The sequence below is a fragment of the Bos grunniens genome, chromosome 9 (assembly GCF_055505025.1).
Source record: "Bos grunniens cultivar Pamir isolate PY7600 chromosome 9, Bosgru_T2T1.0, whole genome shotgun sequence".
In the NCBI taxonomy this organism is placed as follows: domain Eukaryota; kingdom Metazoa; phylum Chordata; class Mammalia; order Artiodactyla; family Bovidae; genus Bos; species Bos grunniens.
The window spans coordinates 26,938,113-26,965,172 of record NC_141173.1 but is presented as its reverse complement, the minus strand read 5'-3'; the positions used below and the strand labels follow the sequence as shown (position 1 = coordinate 26,965,172).

At 43.3% G+C, this 27,060-nt stretch overlaps 1 protein-coding gene across 4 annotated transcripts in view; it reads left to right on the top strand.

The window, feature by feature from the left end:
* Positions 1-847: 847 nt before the first annotated feature.
* Positions 848-27,060, top strand: part of TPD52L1 (TPD52 like 1) — a 90,273-nt gene continuing 64,060 nt past the window's right edge. For 3 of the 4 annotated variants that reach the window (XM_086317015.1, XM_086317013.1, XM_086317012.1), the window contains exon 1: positions 871-1,090. In XM_086317015.1, the coding sequence (XP_086173141.1) occupies positions 1,072-1,090 (19 nt within the window). In that variant the 5' untranslated portion in view covers positions 871-1,071. Of the gene's footprint in view, positions 1,091-27,060 lie in introns of all 4 variants that reach the window. The other variant, XM_086317014.1, reaches the window with a different exon arrangement.

The following is a 27,060-nucleotide window of genomic DNA, read 5'->3' as shown; positions in this document are numbered from 1 at the left end:
CTGTCTGCGACTTAGGGAGAAATGCAGATATTGAATAAGCTTCAGAAGTTCTGTTCACATTTCCTAAGTTAAATAAGCTTAATAGTGCTGTGGGCTGGGAGTGTTCAATATTAGTGAGTGAACAGTATGTATTAAATGAGGTATTTTTAAACAGAAACACACATCAAACAAAGTTATATACTAATCAGTTGACAAAAAAATATTGAGTCCAGAGGTTCAGAGGAACCTACCACTGTATCCCTTATTGTAAAGCCCCCTTCCTTCCCCTCTTCAGGGCATTGGCTGTATGCAAGCCCATGGATCTTGCCATTGGTCAGCAACGGCATTCATAAGAAACTGTCCCATAAACACACACACATACACACATACCCTTTCATCTCCAGTATTCGGACACTAAGTGTCCAACAGTGGTACTTTCTTCACCTAGGATATTGATTCCTAATCGTTTCTCTTTGTTCATGATTGATACCCTTTTCCTTGATTTAAACGTATACATAATTTTACCCTACATGCTCCATTGCCTAAGAGACCACTTGAGTGTATAAGGGCCACTGTTTAATGATTTATCAATATTCGGGTCTGTGAACCGGCAGACGATTCTGACTATTGAGACCTCGGTAGATTGGACCTCGGTGATATCCAAAAGAAAAATATTTTTATGCTTGTGGATTATTTTAATGAACTATAGAAAGTGGGTATCAATAAATGTATTTACAAAAAAGAAAATTGAAAGCACCGCGGACCTCAAGCCGGCTTTAGACATCGCTGGGCAGAGCACGCGCCCTGAGCCCGGAGCGCGCGCCCCCGGCCCGATGCCCGAATCGGCCGGCAGGTGGCGCCCAGCGGTGGGCTGCACCCCCGCGAGGTCTGGGCCAGGTAGACTGAAAGGGGCGGAGGTAACCCGGAGCGGGCAGCGGAGGCCGCCCCTCGGCCCCCACCCCCTCCACGCCGCGCTCGCTACACGCGTGCGGGGAGAGGACGTGGCCAGCTGCGTTCCGAGATCCGGCACCGCCGCTGCTTCTCCGCCAGGCGCCGGGCGTCCCCGCTACTCTCAGTCCTAAATCGGCTACTATGGAGGCGCAGGCTCGAGGTGAGTGGTCGCCGATCGCCCCGAGGGTCAGGCCCTAGGGCTCCCAAAGGCCCTTTCCCCTCATCACCTAACTTTGCTCCCCGGCCGAGCGGATGGGTGACCTCACCCCATGTGTCCACCACTCTACTCCTCCCCGCGCCTTCGGGACAATTCCTGCTCCCCCAAACTCAGGATGTGCTGTGGGCTGGGGACCAGTGGAGAGGACCCTCGACAGGAAACGCGCCCCCGGATTGCTCGACTTCTTTCCCAGCCAGTCGCGCTCGCGCTTCCTACACCCCGCGGGCACCCGCAGGACCTGTTGGGCAGGGTCCGGAGAACGCCTTTCGTCCCCTTCTTCCCGCCGCGAGTAGGGAGGGGCCGCGACGACTCCTGCAGTGCACGGTGGGCTCGCGTCCTGCACCTCCCGAATCCCGGGCTGAGCGCAGCGCGCGCCGAGGTGCTAGCTCCGCGGAGACCCCGGGTCTCCCGGACACGCGAGGGGTTTGCAGCGCGGGGACCTGCCTTCCGAGACCGGGGAGTGCGTTACCCGCCCGCTGATTTTCGCAGCTCGACGCGAGAGTCCCGGTTTCCTTCGGTCGGGGGGCGACCTCTGCCTCCCTTGGCGCGCGGGGCCTTCGAGCTCCGGGGGTCACTGGCTCCAGGAGCCCGAGAGGGCTTCACCGAGGGCAGCCTGGTGTCTTGAGGTCGCAGCAGAGAAGGGTTAGGGAATCCCGATGGAATCGTGCCAGAATGGAAGTAAATGGTATATGTAAAGAAGCAGAGGTGGACGAATGTGGAGCAGGAGACTGGAGTCTGACTCTATAGAGTCTCTCTTGGGAGCAATGCCGAGAATGAATGAATGCGAGTTCAGCTTTTTTCGGGCTTTAGAACAATCATCACCACCTTTCTTCCACGGGAAATTCTATGTAGGCTTTTAAATAAAATAAGAGCCCCGTTTAAAAAGTTTAAAAAACGAAGAGGTTCATGGCCCTGTGTGCTCCCTTTTTAGGGGCTTAAGTGTCCTCCTACATGAGAGCGACTTGGCAGATGCTGGGTCTGGAGTCACCCAACAGGTTTGGCTGCCAGGCTTACAATGGTCTGAACAGCACGAACCATCCTCATTCTTTCCATCAGCCAAGATCTTGTCCATAAAGCTGCTGCTTCCAGTATTTTTCCTCCACTGTCTATCTAAATAGGAAAGGTGAATGCAACCAAGGGTGGGGAATTTTTCTATGTGTGCTGTGTGCTCAGTCCTGTTGGACCCTTTGCAACCCCATGAACTGTAGCCCACCAGGCTCCACTGTCCATGGAATTTTCCAGGCAAGATACTGGAGTGGGTTGCCATGTCCTCTTCCAGGGGAAATTTCCCAGCTCAGGGATCAAACCTTTGTGTCTTGTGTCTCTTGCACTGGCTGGCAGATTTTTTACCACTGTGCCTCCTGGGAAGCCCCTGGGGAGCTCCTTAGTCTAATTCAAAAGTTGAGATCAGGTTGGAGGCCTTCACTCCTAAACTGAAGCAGGTAGGAACAGCTGGAGCTTTCCAACCTGCTTTGCCAATGAGATTTGCAGTTTTAAATACAGGCCCTGGCCCAATCCAGATCCAGCAAACTGGAATCTCTGGGGCCTGGGCATGGGTATATTTGAAAGCTTCTCAAGTGAATCCGTTATTCAGTGAGGTTGGAGAGAAAAACTACAGCAGAGTGGAAACATTCATCAGATTGGACCCACTGGTGTTACTGGTTTGCTTTACTTGTGAGATTTACTTAACAAACACTTCAGTGCTTTCCTTTGCCAAGCACTGTGCTAGGAGGAACAAACATGGCCTGGATCCCTGCTTTGTGAAATTTATAGTAGAGGAAGAGACGGACATTAACTTGAGAGTTATTTGATAACTAAACAGAAAAATTGCAACCATCTAAATGATAAGAAGAGGACCGCAGTGTAGTGAGAGCCTGAAGGAAGCTCCCAGCCTAGTAAAGTAGTGAAGTGAAGTCGCTCATTGTGTCCAACTCTCTGCAACCCCATGGACTGTGGCCTACCAGGCTCCTCCATCCATGGGTTTTCCCAGACAAGAATACTGGAGTGGGTCACCAGTGAGAGCCTGAAGAAAGCTCCCAGCCCAGCAGGTGATAGTCAAACCAGCAGAGTTTGCTCAGTGTCCCTGTTTCTGCTCTTTGTGCTTTACATGGGTTGACTCACTGCTTCACAGCAGTTCCATGAGCTAGGTAGTCTGGTCCTTCCCATTCTCCAGAAAGGAAACAAGCCAGATATGTAAATTCCTTGTAACAACAAGTATATAATATTGCAGAGTGGATGCTGTAAAGGCCCACTCCCCACACAAAGCCTACCACTTTCAGAAGAGAACTAAAACTTAAGTCCCTACCTGCTCGTACTTTCTTTGGCCCCCTCTGCCTCTTTCCCCCTTCATGTGAAGCCCTCCTAGGGAGACTGGAATAGGGTGATGGTCAGCCAGGGGGACAAAAGTGAATAGAGTTAAGAAATACTTGGGAAGAAAAAAAACGGTAACTTGGATTGGCTGTGAAGGATGGCGGGTGACTTGGGAAGGAAACAATGGTAACTTGGATTGGCTGTCAAGGATGACTTTCAACTTTATAGTTTTACAATCTGGTGGATGATATTTGCCCCTTAAATTCTCATCTTCCCAGTACATTAAGTTCTCCATTTTCAGACTTTTTTTTTTTTTTGGTCAGTTAAGCAGCAGACATAGTAAGTTCTTTGAAAATGAAACATTTCACAAAATGTTTATGGTTTATATTAAAGAGATCTTCTTTCTATTTGGTACATTTCTCTGGCTAAATAATTGCCTCTTAGATTCTAAGAGAGTCCTGTAGTTTCCTAAACGCAAGCTTCTAACCTTAGCACTGTTTATTTTAGATTTATCTAGAGAGGGGATTGCTCCTCTTTCTGCCCTTTGATCTAGAGAAAAGCAAACATGAATGTGATTAAGTGGTCAGTGCTATTGAGATGTCCTCAGGTACTTTATAGTACCTCTTCCTGGAAGAGGGTCTGGCAACCCACTCCAGTATTCTTGCCTGGAGAATCCCATGGACAGAGGAGCCTGGGGGCTTCCAGTCCATGGGGTTGCAAAGAGTAGGACAGGACTGAAGCGACTCAGCACACACTTTATACTACAGATGCTATGGACTTCATTTACACACAAATCTCCATAAATGCAGTAGTGGGTCTTAGAAGTGAAATGCTGCTGTTAGGTTCTTTGACTTTGTAGAAGAACAGATTACTTCCAACAGAACAGGAAGACATTCTGGGAAGTTGGCAGAAGGAAAAACACAGAAGTGGGGTTAGGAACAACTCCACGAGGAGAGGCTGGAGAACTGTGTCTCGTGAGAGGCCCACAAGAGGCTATGTTGCCCGTTGTTTTCCCGGTACTAGAGAATTTTGCTTTAATAAAGTTGATATATTAGAGAGAATTTATTTTGGAATGTAGCATTTTCCTGAAATATTTGGCAGTCCTTTAAAGAAGGTTCCTTTTGGAACCACCTTTCATATTTCATTACTCTAGAAATTAACTTTTTGTCTTTCCCAATGTCTTGAATGTTACAAGGAAAAATTTCACTTAATACTTATATGTATTCAGATTAATGATTGTGTTAGTGTCCTATGATTGCTGTAACTGTAGGGTAAGGGAGTTAGAGAAGGCGAGGTTCGGAAAAAGAACGAGACCAGCACTTCACAGAAACAGGTCACCTTTAATGGGGCGAGAAGGGGCAGCAGTCAGATTAGTGAGCTGCTGCACTAACCCAAGAAAAGAGTCAGTATATATAGGCATATATGTGGAAAGCTACTGTCTTAAGGCGGCCTGTTCTTCTCCAAGGTCGTTCGGAGTAGTTTTGTCTTAAATGGTCGGGGCAAGGAATTCTGGATATTGGCCAGAGGCTGGACTGGCTGGGAGCTGGGCATAATCAACCTTAATGTCCATTTTTTTCTTCTTTGTTTTGCACAGAATGGTGGGGGGGACCTGGAGGGGAGTTTTAACTCCAGGCTATTTTGAGCCATGTAACTTTCCTTCAGTAACAAATTACTACAAATATAGTGGCTTAAAACAACAGAAATGTATTCTCTCACAGTTCTGGAGGCTTGAAGTCCAAAATTACCATCACTCGAGCAGAATTAGGACGTCAGCAAGGCTTCGATCTTTCTGGATGCTCTCAGAAATACTTCTTCCTTGCCTCCTCCAACCACTGGTCACATCTCTTCAGTCTCTACCTTTGTGGTCCCATTGCCTTCTCTTCTGTCAGATCTCCCTCTTTCGCTCTTCAAAGAATATTTGTGATATTTCATTTAGAGCTCACCTGGAGCGTCTAAGATAATCTTCCCATCCCAAGATTCTTTTCCCATAAAAGGTAATATTTACAGGCCCCAGGGATCAGGATCTGATATCTTTGGGGACCAATATTCAGCTTATAGTAACTACTTTTTATATTCAGACATTCTATTCAGGAGGATTCTCAGAAGTCCATGAATGACTTAAAGTGATACATGTCAGATTAAGCCTGTTTGCAGATTCCATTAAAGTGAAATGTCATGTTTATCTTACGTTCCTCTTTGCTCACAGGACGTTTGTTTGGAGTCGTCTTGTTCCAGGAAGAAGTCAGGGCATTTTATACAGACAAATGAAACACAGGAAGATAATGTAAGTTAGATGAAAGAAAACAAACAGATAAGAACATAAAATGAAGCAAAGAACGAGCTCTAGAAAAAAATAAATACAGTTGTATCCTTTTTATTAATATTCCATGCAAACAAATTCTTGCTTTGTAAGCAAAGCATATTATTGTTTTTTTTTTTTAACAAAACAGTAAAATAATCCCTTCTTTCTCAAAGAGCAAGAGGTTAAGTCTCTTATATTGTAGAGATCAGAGTACTCAAAGAAAAAGAAATCTGTTTTCTACATTTCAGGTTGTACAATCGTAAACCTCACACTATGGAAGCTAGGTATTACACCTTTTGATTTATGACTTTTAAAAATATTATGAAGAGTATTCTTACTGTCTTCAAAGCTACTTTCTACTGTTTTACTTTCCCTCTAAAAAATTTTAAAGTAGGTAGTGATGTATATATAAGATAAAGTCAATCATTTGTAACAAATCATATACTGTTAGGCTTCCCTGATGGCTCAGTGGTAAAGAATCCACCTGCCGGTGTAGGAGACACAGGTTTGATCCTTGGACTGGAAAGATACCCTGGAGAAGGAAATAGCAACCTACTCCAGTATTCTTGCCTGGGAAATCCTATGGACAGAGGAGCCTGGCAGCCTACTGGTCCATCGGGTCACAAAAGAATCAGACACAACTTAGCGATTAAACAGCAGCATGTACAGTTGTTGCAATTAAATTTTTTATAAAATGGAGTCACACGAACCATAGATATTATGTTGTTGTTGTTGTCATTCAGTTGCTAAGTTGTGTCCAACTCTCTGTGACCCCATGGACGCAGCATGCCAGGTTCCTCTGTCCTCCACTGTCTCTAGGAGTTGGCTCAAATTTGTGTCCATTGAGATGGTGATGCTATCTAACCATCTCATCCTCTGCCGCCCCCCTCTCCTTTTGCCTTCAATCTTTCCTAGCATAAGGGTCTTTTCTAAGGAGTTGACTATTCATATCAGGTGACCAAAGTATTGGTGCTTCAGCTTCAGCATCAGTCCTTGCAATGAATATTCAGGATTGAGTTCCTTTAGGATTGACTGGTTTGATCTCTTTGCCATCCAAGGGACTCTCAAGAGTTCTCTCCAGCACTGCAGTTCAAAAGCATCAACTCTTTAGTGCTCAGCCTTCTTTATAGTCTAACTTTATGGTTTTTATGGTCAAACTCTCATATCCATACATTAACTGCTGAGAAAACCATAGCTTTGAATATATGGACTTTTGTCAGCAAAGTGCTTTTTAACGTGCTGTCTAGGTTTGTCATAGCTTTCCTTCCAAGGAGCAAACTTCTTTTAATTTCATGGCTGCAGTCACTGTCTGCAGTGATTTTGGAGCCCAGGAAAATAAAATCTGTTACTGTTTCCAATTTTCCCCCATCTATTTGCCATGAAGTGTTGGGATGGGAAACCATGATGTTAATGTCTTTAATGTTGAGTTTCAAATTAGCTTTTTCACTCTCCTCTTTTACCCTCATCAAGAGGCTCTTTATTTCCTGTTCACTTTCTGCCATTAGAGTTGGTATCATCTGTGTATCTGGGGTTGTTGGTATTTCTCACGGCAGTCTTGATTCCAGCTTGTGAATCATCCAGCTCAGCATACTAGAAGCTATTTTGAATTGCATTCCCTAATATGTGCCTTGTTTTCTTAATACTTTCTGGCAGGCAGAATTTGAGAAGTTGCTTCAAAAAACTTAGAAGTATATGAGTCCATTTTCTGGTCAATCATAAGATTTGGTACTTGGTGTTAATATGTTGTTGCCTGTATTCTTCACAATACAACCTCTGAACTAAGTCTGCATTTTTATACTATGGAACTGAGACTGAGCAGACTTGCTTACTTCCTCTAATTTACCAGCCAATGTGTGTGGTGAGTGGTTTAGTCATGTCCGACTCTTTGTGACACCATGGACCATAGCCTGCCATGCTCCTCTGGGCATGAGATTTCCCAGGCAAGAGTACTGGAGTGGGTTGCCATTTCCTTCTCCAGGGGATCTTCCCCAGCCAGGGATCGAACTCATGTCTACTACATTATAAGCAGATTCTTTATCTTCTGAGCCACCAGTGAAGCCTAGGGAACTAAGTAAATAATAAATAAGTACTTTAGCAACTATCCTTTAAAATGTGCAAATCATCTATACTTAAAAACTGGCAATTGGAGAAAAGAGGGTGGCAGCCCCAGTTACCAACCTGGCTTGCTCTCCACGTATGTCAATGTTCATCATTACTGCAGTTGTGGAATGTCCCCAGCAACACTTTAAAGCCACCTCCTAAACTGAGTCAGGATGCAGTTAAGAACACATGAAGGATGACCCTAAACTGTGGATTTTCAAGCCTGTCATTCTACTTGTCATTGAATGTTTATGAAATGAAGTGTAATGTATTTAAAATCTATGCATTAAATTAAGAATCATTATTAATGCACCAGGGAAGGCAATAGAACATTTTAATGAATTTGAGTTGGCTAAAAGAAAGCTTTGGGTCCTCAAGGAAAGATGAATTTTAAATAGTTTCTCACAGTGTGAGTTGTTTATAAATGTTGCATTTTGATGCAGAGCATGTGAAAGTCCCAGAATAAAACCATAAATCTCCAAGAATACCCCTTTATCGCCAACCTATTACTTCTTCAGAAGACAAAAATCAGATGCTTGGCTATTTGTGCTGTAGCCAAATGATGTACCACATACCGAAAACGTGTGTATATATGTTACATCTCATCTCTAGACTTAAATCTAGTTATTTGCACCTTACACAAATTACATTTTCTCTGACATATATCTAAAACGCAGAATCCACCAAGCCCTTGGAAACTGCAAAATGCAATTTTTTTATAATTAGACACTTCTTTTGTCAATCATTAGCAAAAGCAGCTTGTCAAGGATCCTGGAAACAGAACTGATTCATTCAGAAGAAAATGATAACTATGGGTACAATGAGAGGGGAGTCTCTTCAGATTTCTCTATTTCAGAGGCTCTGGCTGTTGGGTATTTACTTGTTTGTTTTCCCCTGATTTCCACCCCCTGTATGTGAACAAGCTGAGAGTAGCGATAATGAGAACAGTAAATAATCTATAAATATTGCCAACACTTGGGATTTCAGAATTTATGTAGGATTCATTTCTACATGAAGACATCATGGAAAGATGGTTCCCTTACTTAAGAGTTGAGACAAGTCAGGAAGAAATTGAAGTCTTTGATCCTCATTATTCCTCTTTTGATACCCCAGGATCCATCTTCTTGCTTTCTGCAAAGTTTATTTCAAATGATGGAAAGGTTCTTATAAGCACTTACCCATTTCTCCTAATTCACACATTCCACGAAGGACATTACTGACAAGGAAAATGTCTGTTTATTGTGGACTTAGTGTGTGCTGGATCTGGTTCCAATTGCTTATATGAGATGTTCCATCAGGTTTCCAGAGCCCAATGACTCTGTACCTGAAAGAAGGAAGCTTATTCTGAGGATTAGGACTCGCATTTGTCACTGTGACCCTTGAGAGAATGTATAGAGGTAAGAACACACATGCAGAACTTTTTTGAAATATGATCTTGCTATTTTGGGAGAGGAGAGTGCTGAAGAATTGATGCTTTTGAACTGTGGTATTGGAGAAGACTCTTGCGAGTCCCTTGGACTGCAAGGAGATCCAACCAGTCCATCCTAAAGGAGACCAGTCCTGGGTGTTCATTGGAAGGACTGATGCTGAGGCTGAAACTCCAATACTTTGACCACCTCATGAGAAGAGTTGACTCATTGGAAAAGACCCTGATGCTGGGAGGGATTGGGGGCAGGAGGAGAAGGGGATGACAGAGGATGAGATGGCTGGATGGCATCACTGACTCGATGGACGGACGTGAGTCTGAGTGAACTCCGGGAGTTGGTGATGGACAGGGAGGCCTGGCGTGCTGCGATTCATGGGGTTGCAAAGAGTTGGATACGACTGAGCAACTGAACTGAACTGAACAGAACTGATCTACCAGCCCAAAGGCAGCTGGTTATTCCATGGTAGTGCTCAATGCATATGCCTTACGGATTCTCTTGCATGCAGGAGAAGGGCTGAACGGAGACCTTGGCCTCTCCTTTCCAGAAATGATTTTGGCATCTGAGAGAGAAAGGCCCTTGTATTTACAAACAGAAAATCTAATACATTTGAAAAGCAAATCTTGTATTGGAAAAAAAAAAGTGGGTTGAGTACCAGTAAAAAACAGAGGGAAAACACACGTCTAAAAATCGATTCATATATACATTTGAAAAGAATTGGAATCACAATATTACCTACCCCGCTAATGACTTACATTCTTTTTTTTTTACATTTAAAAGTATATTTTATTTTTGAATTGGAGGATAATTTCTTTACAATGTTGTGCTTGTTTCTGCCGTATGACTATGCAAATAAGTCATAATCATGTATATATCCCCTCCTTCACAGTCTGCCTCCCCCCTCCCATCCCACTCAACTTAAATTCTTTGATTATGTATGTTATGGGGTTGCTGACTTCCTTCATTAAGAGAAATGGACAAATGATAGTGGTGTTAGCACTAACATTTTTTATTCTGTCATCTTTTATTTAGTTTAAAAAATTTTTAATTTATTTATTTTTAATTGGAGGATAATTGCTTTACAATGTTGTATTGGTTTCTGCCATACATCAACAGGAATCAGCCATAGATACATATGTCCCCTCTCTCTGGGTTGGGGACATCTGAACCTACATATGAACCTCCCTCCTACCCCCAACCCCATCCCACTCCTCTAGGTTGTCACAGAGCACAGGGTTGAGCTCCCTGCATCATACAGCAGATTTCCACTGGCTATCTATTTTACATATGTTAATGTATGTATTTCAAGGCTACTCTCTCAATTCATTCCACCCTCTCCTTCCCCCGCTATGTCCATTAATCTGTTCTCTACGTCTGCATCTCTACTACTCCCTACAGATAGGTTCATCAGTATCATTTTCCTAGATTCCATATATACGCATTAATATATGATATTTGTTTTTCTGACTTACTTCACTTTGTATCACAGGCTCTAGATTCATCCACCTCACTGGAACTGACTCAGATTTGTTCCTTTTTATGGCTGAGTAATATTCCATTGTATATATGTTCCATAACTTTTTTATCCATTCGTCTGTCGATGGACATCTAGGTTATCCTATGTCCTGCTTATTGTAAATAAGGCTGCAGTGAACATTGGGGTGTCTTTTAGAATTGTGGTTTTCCCAGGTTTTTTGCCCAGTAGTGGGATTTCTGGGTCATATGGTAGTTTTATTCCTAATATATTTTTTAAAGAAATCTCCATACTGTTCTCCATAATGGGTGTATCAATTTACATTCCCACCAACAGTGCAGGAGGGCTCCCTTTTCTCCACATCCTGTCCAGCATTTATTGTTTGTAGATTTTTTTTTGATCATGGCCATTCTGACTGTTGTGAGGTGATATATATCTCATTGTAGTTTTGATTTTCATTTCTCTTATAATAAGCAATGATGAATATTTTTTTCAGGTGATTATTAGCCATCTGCATGCCTTCTTTGGAGAAATGTCTCTTTAGGTCTTCCTCCCATTGTTTGATTTTCTTGTTTGTTTTTCTGATTGAGCTGCATGAGCTGCTTTATTTTGGAGATTAATCCTTTGTCAGTTGCTTCATTTGCAGTTACTTTCTCCCATTCTGAGGGTTGTCTTTTCACCTTGTTTATGGTTTCCTTTGCTGTGCAAAAGCTTTTAAGTTTAATTAGGTCTCATTTGTTTATTTTTTTCATTTATTTCCATTACTGCAGGAGGTGGGTCATAGAGGATCTTGCTGTGATTTATGTAAAAGAGTGTTTTGTCTACGTTTTCCCTGTGAGCGTTTTATAGTTTCTGGTCTTACATTTAGGTCTTTAATCCACTTTGAGTTTATTTTTGTGTGTGGTGTTAGGAAGTGTTCTAATTTCATTCTTTTACACATAGCCGTCCAGTTTTCCCAGCACTACTTATTAAAGAGACTGTCTTTTCTTCACAGTATATTCTTGCCTCTTTTGTCAAAGATGAGGTGCCCATAGGTGCATGGGTGTATCTCTGGGCTTTCTGTCTTGTTCCATGGGTCTATATTTCTGTTTTTGTGCCAGTACCATACCAGCATCACTTGGCACAGTTGCTCAGTCCCTCCTCCCTGGAGCACTTTGTTCTCTTGGTTTCCAGGATGCTAAGCGCTTTCCCCCTACTCCTTCACAAGCCCTGCCTCAGTCTCCTTTCTTTCTATCTGCACTCATTCTCTTGGTGAGCTTCTCATACTTTTAAATTCCATCTGTAAACTAACAACTCCCACATCTGTTTTCTCAGCCTGGACCTGGCCCCTCACCTTCAGCCTGTTCACTTGCTGTCTCTACATGAATGCCTAATAAGCATCTTGAATGTAATGTGTCTGACATTGAATTTCTGATCTTCTTTCTTGGAAATAACCCTAGAATCCTAGTATCTCCCAAAGTTATCCACATCTCAGCTAACAACAGCATTTCAACCACAGTAGCCCCAAACCTATCCTTGGAAAGCTTTTGTTTTGGGGCCCCCCGCCCCATCATAGCCCATTTCCAGTCTGTCATGCTAGCTCTACTTTCAAAAATATGAAAGTGTGTGTGTCAGTCGCTCAGTCGTTGCCAACTCTTTGTGACCCCATGCACTGTAGCCCGCCAGGCTCCTCTGTCCATGGGATTTCCCAGGCAAAAAGACTGGAGTGGGTTGCCATTTCCTCTTCTGGGTGGGAGGTGGGTGTGGTCTTCCCAACCTAGGGATCGAACCCAGGTTTCCTGCATTGCAAGCAGATCCTTCACCATCTGAGCTACCAGAGAATCCGCCTTTCAAAATATGCCTAGAGTCAAATGACTTGCACCCTCTCTGCACCTCGCAGATGATGGTCTGGGCCACCATCATCTCTCACGGACTCTCTCCTGGAGTTTCCTAGCTGGTCTCCCTGCTTTGGCCCTGGCCTGTCTTCAGGTTGTTCCTCCACATGGTGCCGAGAGTGACCCTCTCAAAACACGTGGCGCCATGCCACTCATCCCTTCAGGACTCGGCAGTCAGCTCTCCTTTCGCTCAGGATAAAGGGTGGGGTCCTTGCTGTGGCCACAAGGCTGCGCCATGATCGGTCCCCCTTCTTCCTCATTTCCTCCCTGACCTCATCTCCTAATGGACTCCTGAGTTCCCTGGGCTGCCTCCTCACAGCCTTTCAACTCACTGAGTCTTCTGCCTCAGAAACTCTCCCTCGGCTGCCTCCCCGGCTCGTGTCCTCATCCTCGTTTCCAGTCGGGGTCACCCTTCGTCCTGGCAGCCGGGCCCTGTTGTGAGGAGACAGTTCTCTGTTGGTCTCTCGAGTTTCCGCACGGCTGGTCTTGGGAGCAAAGGCATTCACTGCTGATTCTCCCTAGACTGTCTTTTCAGGGAGGTTTTGCATAGCAGGCAGCCTTGGAAGACAGAGACCGCCTCCCTTAGGGGTAGATAGGTTTACCGTCCGAGATAATAAAGATCAGGACTCCAGCGAGACCCAGTGTCTGCGGATCTGTATAAAATCAGAGCATCCTAATCTCGGTGTTGGTCTCAGAAACTCATCCCACTGTGTAATCAGACAACACCTGGCCCTCAGCGTGTCACCCTGCCAGAATTAGGGCTCAGGGAACCGGTGCAATAATGTTACCATGGCTACTGCTATCACTGTGAGTAATAAATTCTCTCTGTTCTGTGACCCAGGAGTCGGGTGTTTTCTGCCAGCAGAAGCTGGCAGGCTAATTTGTTTGTTCGCCAAGTGGGGCGAAATCCAACCCTTCACAATTCGTGACACCCGTCCTGAGCCATTAACTTCAGACGGCCCCGTTTTAGGCTTCGACTAGCTGCGCCTTGTCCAGAGTGAGCACCTAGAACCTGTGTCTCTTCTTCTAGGCTGTCTTCTGGGTACCCAGGACTCCAGAACACTCTGCGTAAACAGCCCTCAGTGGGCTTCCAGGCTTACGTGTCCCTTCGTGGGTGGACCATGCTGCCAGCATGAACAGTCTTCATCCTGAGCTATGACAGAGCTGATTGTTCTTAGAGGTGGCAGTGGTGTACGGGCAATGCACTGCTTGTCAAAGTGTGATCCCTTGACCAGCCTCATTAGCTTCACCTGGGAACTTGTTAGAAATGCATATCCTTAAAGCCCCACTCTGGGCTTCCCAGATGGTGCTAGTGGTAAAGAACCTGCCTGCCACTGTAGGAGACATAAGAGATGAGAGTTCAGTCCCTGGGTTGGGAAGGTCCCCTGGAGCAGGGCATAGCAATCCACTCCAATATTCTTGCCTGGAGAATCCCATGGACAGAGGAGCCTGGTGGTCTACAGTCCATGGGGTCACACAGAGCTGGACACGACTGAAGCTACATGCATGCAAGCCCCATTTCTAGACCTACTGAAACAGAGACTTTGGAGACGAGCCATCTCTGTCTCCAGTGCCCTTCCAATGATTCTGATGCACACTCTGCTTGAAACTTCTGATATAAACTCACCAGGCTAGGTTGCTGCATGCACGTGTATGGGAGCCCCTACTTGTGCTCATGGTGGACAGACCCCAGGGTGACCCCAGTGAGGAATGATTTCTGGTTTGCATACCCCTGTGTGATCCCTCCGCCTGGATTTCAGGTCTGTTTGCTCACCTCTTGCTCAAGAGGTTGGGTCAAATGTCCTTTGAGCTCCTTTGTTCGTGAAAGGCTCATTCAAATTCTTTATCACATGTTGCTTTTTAAAAATAAAAGTACATATACATGTATGTACCAGACGTCCCAGGTGGTGCTAGCGGGAAAGAACCCGCCTGTCAGTGCAGGAGACATAAGAAACTCAGCTTTGGTCCCTGGTTCGGGAAAACCCCTGGAGGAGGGCACCGCAACCCACTCCAGTATTCTTGCCTGGAGAACCCCATGGATAGAGCCTGGCAGGCTGCAGTCCACAGGACTGTAAAGAGTTGGGCATGATTGAAGCAACTTAGCATGCATGCGTGTGTGTGTGTGTGTGTGTGTGTGTGTGTGTGTATAAAGCTGCTGTTCCTATATATATATACACACACACACAAAGCTATAAAGCAGCAATAATGGAACTATGCTCATTTCCATTTCTATGTGGAAAGCTGCTGCTGCTAAGTCGCTTCAGTCGTGTCCAACTCTTAGTGACCCCATGGACTGCAGCCCACCAGGCTCCTCCATCCATGGGATTTTCCAGGCAAGAGTGCTGGAGTGGGTTGCCATTGCCTTCTCCGAAGTTTACAGCCAAATTAGATATTTTCTTTTCCTAACGTGATTCCTAAAATTTAAGTCTGGCTGCTGGTCCTTCGCATTTAGAGAATGACTGTACACCCACATAAGCTGTCTCTCCAGGCTGAGGATATGAGTGTGTCATGTGGGGAGAAGTCAGGAGGAAGAAATAGAAGAAAAAAGGAAAGAGGTTCTGGCATATAAAGAGACTCCACCCTAGTGGTGGGAACACAGATGTTGTCTCATAGAATTGAATTCATGAACTGAATTGAGTTCAGTTACTTTTTGGATGTGTGAGTTTTAACTTAAGTCTCAGTTTTCTCATATGAAAAATGGTGAGAGTGGTGGGTTTGGTGATGACTGAGACAATGCCCATGAGGCACTTTGGACAGTGCTTGGGTACTATTCCAGTAATGAAAAGGAAATGTGAGAGTTATTTATTAAACCAAGTCCTTTCTTATGAGCTTACCACCCTATTTTTGTCATAGCAGTTAGGTGTCAAGCTACTATCTTTAATGCATTCTTTTATCAGAAAACTCTTTGGATTTTGTACACCACCTACCATGCGATTAAAAATAGCTCTCTGGAGCTAAGGAAAGATGAGTAGGTTGAAGATAGAAATAAATATATAAGTTGCTGAAATTTGGATATCTGGCCTGCATGCAGAGTTCTTTTCTGGAGTGTAAATTTTACCTAGTAAAGCACACTGCAATTTTGCTAACAAGAGGGTATTTTAAATGATTGCTCCTTTGGTCCTTCTTGGATCAAAACTTAGAGATAGGCAGACGTACAAAGCCGTGTTCATCATTTGGACACATTTTGAGAATGTGAGTGCTCAGTTGCCCAGTTGTGTCTGACTCTTTGTGACCCCAGGGACCCGCCAGGCTCCTCTGTCCATGGGATTTCCCAGGCAAGAATACTGGAGTGGGTTGCCATTTCCTACTCCAGGGGATCTTCCTGACCCAGGGATTAAACCAGCGTCTCTTGTGTCTCCTGCATTGGCAGGTGGATTCTTTACCACTATCGCCGCTTGGGAAGCCATTTGAGGATGAATGAGTTAAATTCTTTGCTTCCATTTCTACTGCTTCTCCCATAATAATTTCATAGATCATCGGAGGCGGGGGAGTGCTGGCAGCGCTTATCTTTTCAGATGGCAGATCTTCTTTCTGGTCTTTTGTGGTTTGGATGTTGATTATTACAGCGCAGCCTTGCTGAAGCAATGCGGAGCCCATGGAGCAAGGTGTGTGTTCTGGGTGGCAGGCCTTTGAAGGTCCTGGTGTCTGTTGCTTAGCAGCATGCTTGAGATTTCCGAGTATTCTGAAAAGCTCCTAATGACAAATGTAGGTTTCTGCTCTTGCTATTTCAGAGGTTTCAAAAAATAAGGCACAATTGAAAACTATGTATATATATAAATATATATGTGTGTTCTGTGCTGTGCAAAGTCACTTCAGTCATGTCCGACTCTCTGAGACCCTGTGGACTGTAGCCCGCTAGGCTCTCTGTCCATGGGATTCTCCAGGCAGGAATACTGGAGTGGGTTGCCTTGCCTCCGCCAAGGAGTCTTATATGCATATATATTTTATGTATGTATATATACCTATACATATATGTATACATATACATATATATATCCATCCCAATCTATTTCCTTTATTCTGCCTTCTTTTCCTTCATAGCACTATGGCATTTCGTATTATGTATAACTGTTTGTCTCCACTTTCTCTCAACTATTATTTAAACTCCTTGAGGGAAGGGAACTTTGTCTTGTTTATTTTCATGTCCCCAGTGTCTGGAACAATAACTGGTCCATGGAAAACACTCTGTAAATACTTGTGGAGGAAACAAATATGAAGGAGTGAATAGTACTGAGTGGATAACATCTTATCTAACCCCAGCAGGGTGTAATAGGGGATGAACATCTCAATTTTTATAAGAAATGGCTAGTTTTTAAAAAAAATTTTATTGTAACTTTTCATCAAATCTTTCTAAATTAAAGAAGCGCTAGTAAGAGGGATGGGCTTCCCTGGTGGCTCAGCAGTAAAGAATCTGCCTGTAATGCAGGAGATGTAGGAGACATGGGTTCAATCCCTGAGTCAGAAAGATCCCCTGGAGGAGGGCATAGCAACCCACTCTTAGTATTCTTTGCTTAGAGGATCCCATGAACAGAGGAGCCTGGCGGGCTACGGTCCCTAGGGTTGCACAGAGTCGGACATGACTGAAGAAAGTTAGCACACACGCATACAGTAAGAGTGATAGTAAGAATTCTCAGTATTCTTTCTTTGTCATGATTATCTCCAATATTGAAGTACCGAAGACGGTATTAAGCTTAGGAGTTGAGGGATGGCGATATAAAAATAGAAGCTGGGGAAGAACTAAGTTGCTCCTCTTAAGAAAAGGAGAGTGAGAAGACTCTGGAGAGGGTGAGGGGGAAATACAGGAAGTAGGGAAGGAAGGACCCACAAAGAGTGAGCCTTGGAGAGAGAAAAGGAAATACAGCAGGAAACAAGAAGAGATGCCTGGAGGCTGATGAGAGAAACTCAGGACAAGAGGTACTTCTAATGGCACTTTCCCGGGAAATGAGATCAATCACCTCCTAATTTTCCCCGTGATATCTTGATTCAATTCTTCAATTTCTTTTTTAAAATGGAGTTTTTTTGGTAAGACAGCTCGAAAGAAAAGAGGTCACTGGACACCTGATATATATTTGACAAGCAAAGAAATAGATACTGGGTTTCTCCCAGTCTCCATTAAGGCACTATCAAACAAATACATAATAGACTTCAGGATGAGCTGTGCAGATGAACCGTGTGCCCTGGGTTCCCAGGTTTTCCTGGCTGTCCTGGTGCAGAGTCCAACAGGGCATTGGAGGGACCAGAAAGAGAGACTGTAACTCACTCTTGTGAGGATGCTTTACCCGAGCAGCTGATTTTCAGTGCAGTGGGAAACCTTGCATCAGCAATACTTGATCATGCTGTTTTACCTGGACAAATGAAAGTCTCATTCATAGAAATAAAAGCTACCGGAATTTGGTAGCATTTTCTCCTGTAATGTGCGGGTGGCCTGGTCTGCTTGCTCTTTGATAGAGATTTATGAGAAGATATGTCTTTATTCTTACATCCACTCCACTTATTTCCTTCTCTGAATGAGCCACCTCTCCCAGGTCTTTGCTGATGGCCTGTGAGGGTTTGAAATATTGATGCATATGCATCCATTTTTCTCCCAATTTCACTGACCTTTCATTGGAGAGTATTTTTAGCTTTGTTGAGAATTTAGGGCAAATTCTGATTTCTGAGGGATCTCTTAGAGAAATATCAGACTTTGTGGGTATTCTTTTAGTTTCATAAAACTCAAGATGTATTCTGTAAAATGAATATTTGGCTCAGGATTAGCCTTTATACTAATGAAGTTGCACACTATGAAGTAAATTTAAAATAAGCTCCCAAGGAATTACTGTGTGATGTGAAAGCATATTTGTTTGGTAAAATCTAATCCTAATACCGGAGAAGGCAATGGCACCCCACTCCAGTATTCTTGCCTGGAAAATCCCATGGATGGAGGAGCCTGGTAGGTTGCAGTCCATGGGGGTCACTAAGAGTCGGACACGCCTGAGCGACTTCACTTTCACTTTTCACTTTCATGCATTGGAGAAGGAAATGGCAACCCACTCCAGTGTTCTTGCCTGGAGAATCCCAGGGACAGGAAGCCTGGTGGGCTGCCATCTATGGGGTCGCACAGAGTTGGACATGACTGAAGTGACTTAGCAGCAGCCGCAGCAATCTTACTACAAATAGATGTAATCATTTTGATAATCAAATGTTTGTTGAGGCCCTATGTAAATACTACCATTGTGCTGTTAAAATGTCTCTGACTTCCTAGCAGCTACAGTAAATGCTGCTGCTAACACATCAGCTTTTTGAGCTGTGAGCTGTATTTATCCACACGCCAGTGAAGAGCTCTCTTGACTGTACTGGATGGCACGCTCACCATTGCACATTTTTCTGTGTCTCCATTTCCTAAGCCCACTTTCTAGTTTCCCATGTTTTGTCCACCTGGAATCCTGGTTCCTCTCATTTCGGCTTGACAGATCCCATCCAACTGCTAATGAACTTCTGATTTTCTCCCTGGAGTTAATCCCTCTCTTTTCCCAACTTCCATGGCATTTTGAATCTGTTATGTCCTTAAGGAACAACATCATCACCGAGAGTTGGGAGAAGTTAATTAGTGATCTCATACAGTCACTTCATTTTGCAGATGAAAACACGGCAAGATCTGGGTTGGGGTGGGTCGTTGGCTCAGGCTGGTTTCTTTTACATGGGGACACTGGAACCGAATGTGGGTTTTCTTCCTATCTCGAGGCCCTGTGATCCTGTCATATGTGTGTGGCCTTCTCCCTTCTGAATCACGCTGTGGTTTGTTCTTGTGCCCTATTGAAAAGACTATTTGGAAGTGGGTTTTTTTTTTTTTTCATTTAACAGTTAACATTTTATTCATTGGAAATGAATGTAAAGTTTCAGAAAATTTACATTCTTAAATTCAGCTTGCAAATCTTATCCTATTTATAAAATGAGCAAATGCTAATAATTACTGTTAAAGGAACTTTGAATAGTATAACATTAAAATAGTATGATATTAACCAATATATACATTTAGCTGATAGTCAATTTCAGTTTTTCCAGTTGACTGTCCTGCCCAATTACTTAAATCTTGTAAATCTAGAAATTAAATATATAAATATAGTAAATCTAAAATTCTCTTAAATGTTCTAATGTTACTTACAAATTTAGTAAGATTTCTACTTTAAAATCACATTTAAATCAATGACCTAATTAAATGTTTAAAATTGTAATTATAAACCTGATAGTATCTCAAAAGATGAAACTCTCTCAACCATAATATGAAATTCCAAATATTCGGATACCTTCCCACAAGTTTGCCAGTTCTGTGGTCTTACTCATTTCTTCATGTGGTAATTACCTGAAATATCTATGTGTCAAGGCATTGTTCTAAACTCCAGAAAAACATAAGCAAACAAAAAGAAAATTTCTGCCCTGAGGAAATTTCTTCCCCCTATTTGAGGGAAGAAAGTGAAAGTCGCTCAGTCGTTTCCAACTCTTTGTGAGCCCATGGACTATACAGTCCATGGAATTCTCTAGGCTAGAATACTGGAGTGGGTAACCTTTCCCTTCTCCAGGGGATCTTCCCAACCCAGGGATCGAATCCAGAGTGGATTCTTTACCAGCTGAGCCACAAGGGAAGCCCATTGGAGGGAAGAGGCAAATAGTAAACATGGGCTACCTCCCGGACTGTAGCCCGCCAGCCTCCTCTGTCCATGGAATTCTCTAGGCAAGAATACTAGCGTGGTTGCCATTCTCTTCTCCAGGGCATCTTCTGTACCCAGGGATTGAACCCAGGTCTCCTGCATTACAGGCAGATTCTTTACTGCTGCACCGCCTGGGAAGCCCATATAAATAGTAAACAACATAAATTAATTAAAGATGTAGTATACTAGATGTGTTGGTCAATGTTAAAGAAAACAGTGAACAAGGGGGTGGGTGGAGTGATGCTCACAGATGATTCTGCATCTTTGTGGGTTGATACTCTGCACAGAGACTTTATTAACTGAGCTTACTTTCCAGGAAACAGAGTTGGCTTTCTGAGTATGTGTGAAGTTGCACAAGGACAAGAGATTTAGGTTGGAACATTGCCTACATTCTCACTGGTGACCCCGGTGAATACCCTGAACTGCTGTGTCCACAATTCTGGGACTTCTAGAGGGAAATCTGCAGCCCCCACTTGATTGGATTTTGCATTTCTTTGCCTCTTACAAAATATGAACATTCTTTCCACCCAGCTGTAAAGACCTCTGCTGTATCTCTGAAATCCTTCATATTCTTTGAACCACTCAGTCTTAACAGACACACCTGACTGCATTCTTGGCATCCTTCATGGTTCTCTCCTTCATTTGGACACAACTTCCCCAGTCACTTTCCTGTTCAACTTTAGCTCTCCTGGCAACAGAGAACTTCAAGAAGAAAAACACTGTGCTTTGTTCCATTACTCTGTTTAGCATTGTGTACTGTGGAACACAGTGGATTACCCAAGAAGGCCCTCAGGACATGTTGCTTAAAGCAGTAAGTACCAGGTACGCTTCCTGGCGGTCTGTGATTAGGATTCAGGGCTCTCACTGCCGCAGCCCGGGTTCTCTTCCTGGTCAGGGAAGCCTTTCTTCTTCCTCTCCACCTGCCACCTACCACCCTCCTCAGTGTGACTGTACCACCCTTTGGGCTTCCCTGGTGGCTCAGACGGTAAAGAATTTGCCTGTAATGCAGGAGACCAGGTTCGATCCCTGGGTCTGGAAGATCCCCTGGAGAAGGAAATTGCAACCCATTCCAATATTCTTGCCTGGAGAATCCCACAGATAGAGGAACCTGGTGGGCTGCAGTCCATGGGGTCACAAAGAGTCTGACAGGATTGAGCAATTAGCACAACAACAGCACTTAGTGTTGCTCAAAGAAAGACAGGGTCATCCTACTCAGCCTCCTGTTAAAGTCAACTGCTCAGAGGCTGGACTCCCTCAAGAGTGAATGTTGTTGTTGTTCAGTCTCCAAGTCACTTCCAGCCCTTTGTGACCCCATGGACTGCACCACACCAGGCCTCCCTGTCTCTTACCATCTCCCAAAGTTTGCCCAAGTTCATGTCCATTGAATCCATGATACCATCTAGAGGATACATCTCATCCTCTGTCACCCTCTTCTTTTGTCCTCAATCTTTCCCAGCATCAGGATCTTTTCCAGCGAGTCGGCTCTTCGCATCAGGTGGCCAAAGTACTGGAACTTCAGCTTTAGCATCAGTCCTTTCAATGAGTATTCAGGGTTGATTTCCTTTTAGGGTCGACTGGTTTTATGTCCTTGCTGTCCAAGGGACTCTCAAGAGTCTTCTCCGGCACCACGGTTCAAAAGCTTTCAATTCTTTGGCGCTCTGCCTTCTTTATGGTCCAACTCTCACATCTGTATATGACTACTGGAAAGACCATAGCCTTGACTCTATGGACGTCTGTCGGCAAAGTGATATCTTTGCTTTTTAATACCCTGTCTAGGTTTGTCGTCGCTTTCCTTCCAAGAAGCAATTGTCTTCTAATTTCATGGCTAAAGTCACCATCTGCAGTGATTTTAGAGCCCAAGAAGAGGAAATCTGTCACTGTTTCCATCTTTTCCCCTCCTGTTTGCCATGAAATGATGGAACTGGATGCCATGATCTTTTTTTTTTTTAATATTGAGTTTTAAGCTGGCTTTTTCTCTCTCCTCTTTCACCCTCATCAAGAGGCTCTTTAGTTCCTCTTTGCTTTCTGCCATTACAGTGCTATCATCTGCATACCTGAGGTTATTGATATTTCTCCTCACAGTCTGGATTCCAGCTTGTAACTCATCCAGTCCGGCATTTCACATGATGTACTCTGTATATAAGTTAAATTAGCAGGGTGACAATATGCAACCTTGTCGTACTCAAGTGTAAATAGGAATTATAATAATCCCCACGTGCCTCTAAGCCCTTTGTTAGCTAAGAACCACTATTGGAATACTGATTTTCATAGTATTAGTGGTTGAATATTTATTTTTTAAATTCCTTAAAACATTTCACAGGCAGATCATTTTTTCCCTTTCTATTTAGGCTTTAGGGTAATGTGAGTTTATACTGTTTTGTCTCTACCATGCTGATAATTTCATTGTGTCTGGTATATATTTAAGGCACAAGTTTTTTCCACAGGATAGCTTCAATGTTGCAGAATGATTTTTAATTTCTTTCTTTTCACTTGGTAGTACTAACTTTTTTTTCCTAGTCCTTCAGTGTACTTACTCTGAATACCAGTAATCTTTTTATGGACAGAAATACTGAGAAGGCAGCTCTTATTTGAAGTGAGTCTTTTCGGCTCTCGTGCATGATAATGTTGTTTGAGCATTCTAAGAAAATTTCAAAAATAGTTTTTAAGAGGGCTGTGTTGCCCTGGGGAGTAGCATCTTCAAGGCAATCTGGTTAAGGGAGAGAGAGAGTTTGAAAGCCATTTCGACAAGGAAAGTCACTTACTACCTCGAGTCTGAATGCACCTGGATCCATCACCAGGCAGAACTCTGATACCATCCTGACACTACCATTTCATTATCTCTTGTTCATAGTTCTGGTTATTGCTGTTCTTCTGTCAGCGTTCTATCACTCTGAGTTCCACTCAGAGTCTTTGGGAATCATCAGATATGTCAGTTTCCCTATGTCTTCTCACAGTTGCTATACAAACCCTATTTTATTTTTGTGCAATTATTATCTCATCATATATGATGTTGTAAGTCAATTCAACTCTGTTATGGAGTGAAGGCGGAAGAAGAGGAAGGGAGGAAAAGAAAGGCAGGCTTGTATTTGTTATGATTTCAAGGACAGATATTTGAAATTGAACATTTTCCCAGGGTTATCTACCACTTGCTATGGTTAATTGGACAGTTAGTGCCAAGCATGATTTATAACTTTTTTAAATTGAGCAAAATTTCACTTTAACTTTGAGGTTCCTGAAAGTACTAACAAATTGGAATTTGAAAATTAAATTCAATACATAATTTTTAAATAAATAAATAAGTTCAGCATATCTATGTGTGTGTATTCAGCTTTTCTTTATCAGAGCATATAAAGGAGTGTGAATTACCCCATTCTGTAGAATTCAACTTATAATTGAAAACATGAGTGGGATTCTTTCACATCTATATAAAACATTGTTTCCCAGTTTTTCTGATGATACATTCAGGTATCAAAAATGTTTTCTATTTACTTGCTCAAAGTTCCTTTAAGTAAAGAAATAGAATCATACCAGCTCCCAGCTCTGGTGGCCCACAGAATGGCAGCCAAATGACTTGCTATTACCATAACCCTTTATACTTGCTGAATGCTATTCAGTACATCTAATTGTGAGTATTCACAGTCTTTTCAGGGGGTGTGAAGGAGGCTGGCATTGCTCTTGTGCAGATTACAAAGCTGGAAACAGAAGAAGGGGGGAAATAATGGCATAGAGTAGTCTTAGAAGTTGGGTTCAAGTCTACAGTTTGCTTTTCTCTTTAAGATCCAGAAAGGTGAAAAATCTGATGGCAGTGAACACGATGTCATATTATTAATGAATTATTAATTTATATACTTCAAATCAATTTGTAGCAATGAAGTAGCAAACCTGTTAATATGTGATCTAAATGATTAGCATAAGTAACAATGCCAAGACCAAACTTTAGGAAGACAAAGAGGTTGTAATATAAGATACCTCTTAGGAGGATTTAGGAATACGAACTATTCCTAAATAGTTCCTAATAGGATTTAGGATTTAGGAATAGGAGGATTTAGGATTTAGGAACCCAGGGAACTATGTGACAGATCTAAAGAGACTCAAGAAACATTATCGGCCATAATACAAAAAGAACTGAGGCTGCTGGGAGTTTAGTGATACTGTCAAGGTGACCAGCTATTTCACCTGATTATGTACATGCTGTTTTCTAGAGAAAAAAGAGAGAGACGAAATCAAACCAGGATTTAACCAGAATCATGGAATTTAAATATCAGACTAAGAATAGCTATAGAATTTGGGTGTTTTCCACTAGCACTTAGGATAGAACTAGACAGAGGCATATGTTACTTTATGATAACATTTATTAAATGATAAGCGTTTCCTGAACATCTTCTGTATGCTGGGCAACATATTGTTGTTCAGCCGCTCAGTCATTTCTGACTCTTGCCATCCCATGGACTATAGCACACCAGGCTTCCTTGTCCTTCACCCTCTCCCGGAGTTTGCTCAAACTCATGTCCATTGAGTCAGTGATACCATCCAACCATCTCATCCTCTGTTGCCCCATTCTCTTCCTGCCTTCAATCTTTCTCAGCAATCAGGGTCTTTTCCAATGAGTTAGTTCTTATCAAGTGGCCAAAGTATTGGAGTTTCAGTTTCAGCATCAGTCCTTCCAATAAATATTCAGTGTTAATTTCTTTTAGGATGTACTGGTTTGATCTCCTTGCTGTTCAAGGGACTCTCAAGAGTCTTTTCCAGCACTTGAGAAGTGTTCAAAAACATCAGTTCTTCAGTGCTCTCCTTCTTTAGGGTCCAACTCTCACATCCATACATGACTACTGGAAAGACTGCAGCCTTAAATATACAGACCTTTGTTGGCAAAGTGATGTCTCTGCTTTTTAACGCACTGTTTAGATCCTGGTGATACAGTGATGACCCAGAAGGGGTACTAAAATGTGTCAGCATAGATAATCGTGGGCATTCAGGATTGATCTGTTTCTCTTGGCCTGGTATGAGCCATAGGTCTCTGGACAATTTCTCTCTTTTTTCAGGTTTCAAAGGAGAGCTAGAGTGAATTGGTGTTGGATGGTACAGGGTCTGAGGAGTCTCTTGGGCATGAGGGAGATTCTGGGGCAGTTGGCTTTTGTTTGGAAAGTGGAGTTTGAGTGCACTTCCCCTGGTGGCTCTGTCCTACATCACCCCTTCAGGCTAGTTCTTGTGTGCCCGGCTACCTCTAGGATGTGTCTGGCTTGAGGGAGGCAGGACTATGCTCCCTGGCAGCTGTACTTTCTAGAAATCAGTTAAACATATAATGACAGAGTCTTGAGATGGCAGAAAGGCATAGATGCTGAGTCAATGCCCAGGGGCATTTTATTAAGCCAGTACCCGTAAATGTATGTCACTTGGCTGGACGTTGTACAGATCAGTTTAAACAGCAGCTGTGCCTTCTCGGAGGCGAGGTGCGAAGCACACGGCGGCGCTGGGAACGTCTGTAAACCTGAACAAACGCACAGCGCAGCATTGTTTTTGACCATGCAGAGGCACAAGCTGCCTTTTTCGGGGTTCGTGAGCTGAAGTCGTGAGCAAAGTGGTGTAGGAGTTGCATTTTTAGAACGTGAGGTGAGAGCAGTGGCTGCCTCTGTATAGACAGTCAGGAGAGGTTGCTGAGGGGGCGGTTTTGAGAGTTGGTTGAAGGTAGAAAGGGAGGGAACCTGCCATTTAGATGGATGATGACTTTCCAGGCGCTGGGTACTGTCTTTTTTTTTTTTTTTTCTTTAAAAAATTTATTCTTTAATCGGAGGGAAATTGCTTTGCAATGTTGTGCTGGTTTCTGCTGTGAAATAAAAGAAAGTGAAAGTGTTAGTTGCTCAGTCATGTCCAACTCTTTTCAACCCCATGGTCTATAGCCCGCCAGGCTCCCCTGTCCATGGGATTCCCCAGGCAAGAGTACTGGAGTGGGTTGCCATTCCCTTCTCCAGGGGATCTTCCCAACCCAGGGATCAAACTCCAGTCTCCTGCATTGCAGGCAGATTCTTTACTGTCTGAGCCACCAGGGAAGCCCTACAACAACACAATTCAGCCATAATTATACATATATCACCTGTCTTTTATGCCTCCCTCCCAGCCCCCCATCCCACTCATCACAAAGGGCTTCCCTGATAGCTCAGTTGGTAAAGAGTCCACCTGCAATGCAGGAGACCCTGGTTTGATTCCTGGGTCAGAAAGATCCCCTGGAGAAGGGATAGGCTACCCACTCCAGTATTCTTGGACTTCCCTTGTGGCTCAGTTGGTAAAGAATCAGCCTGCAATGCAGGAGACCTGGGTTCAATCCCTGGGCTGGGAAGATCCCCTGGAGAAGGAAACAGCTACCCATTCCTATATCCTGGCCTGGAGAATTCCATGGACTGTATAGTCCATGGGGTGGCAAAGAGTCGGACACAACTTAGCAACTTTCACTTTCACTTTAGGAATTTAAGTAATCTGTGCACCAAGTACTCACAAATTACTGTGTGTGTTTATATACCACATTGTAACACACACACACACAGACACACACACACATATGGTGGGGATTAAGAATGCAATGAATGGTATTTTGAGTACTTCATGAAACTCTGAGGACAGCCAAAGAAACAAATTCCCATTCTTTGAGGAATTTCCAATAGAACCTACTTATACAATAAACAAAAATGAAAAGAAAATGGGAATGAAAAGCAGCATTGAACATGTCTGTATAAAACTGAAGCATCTAGA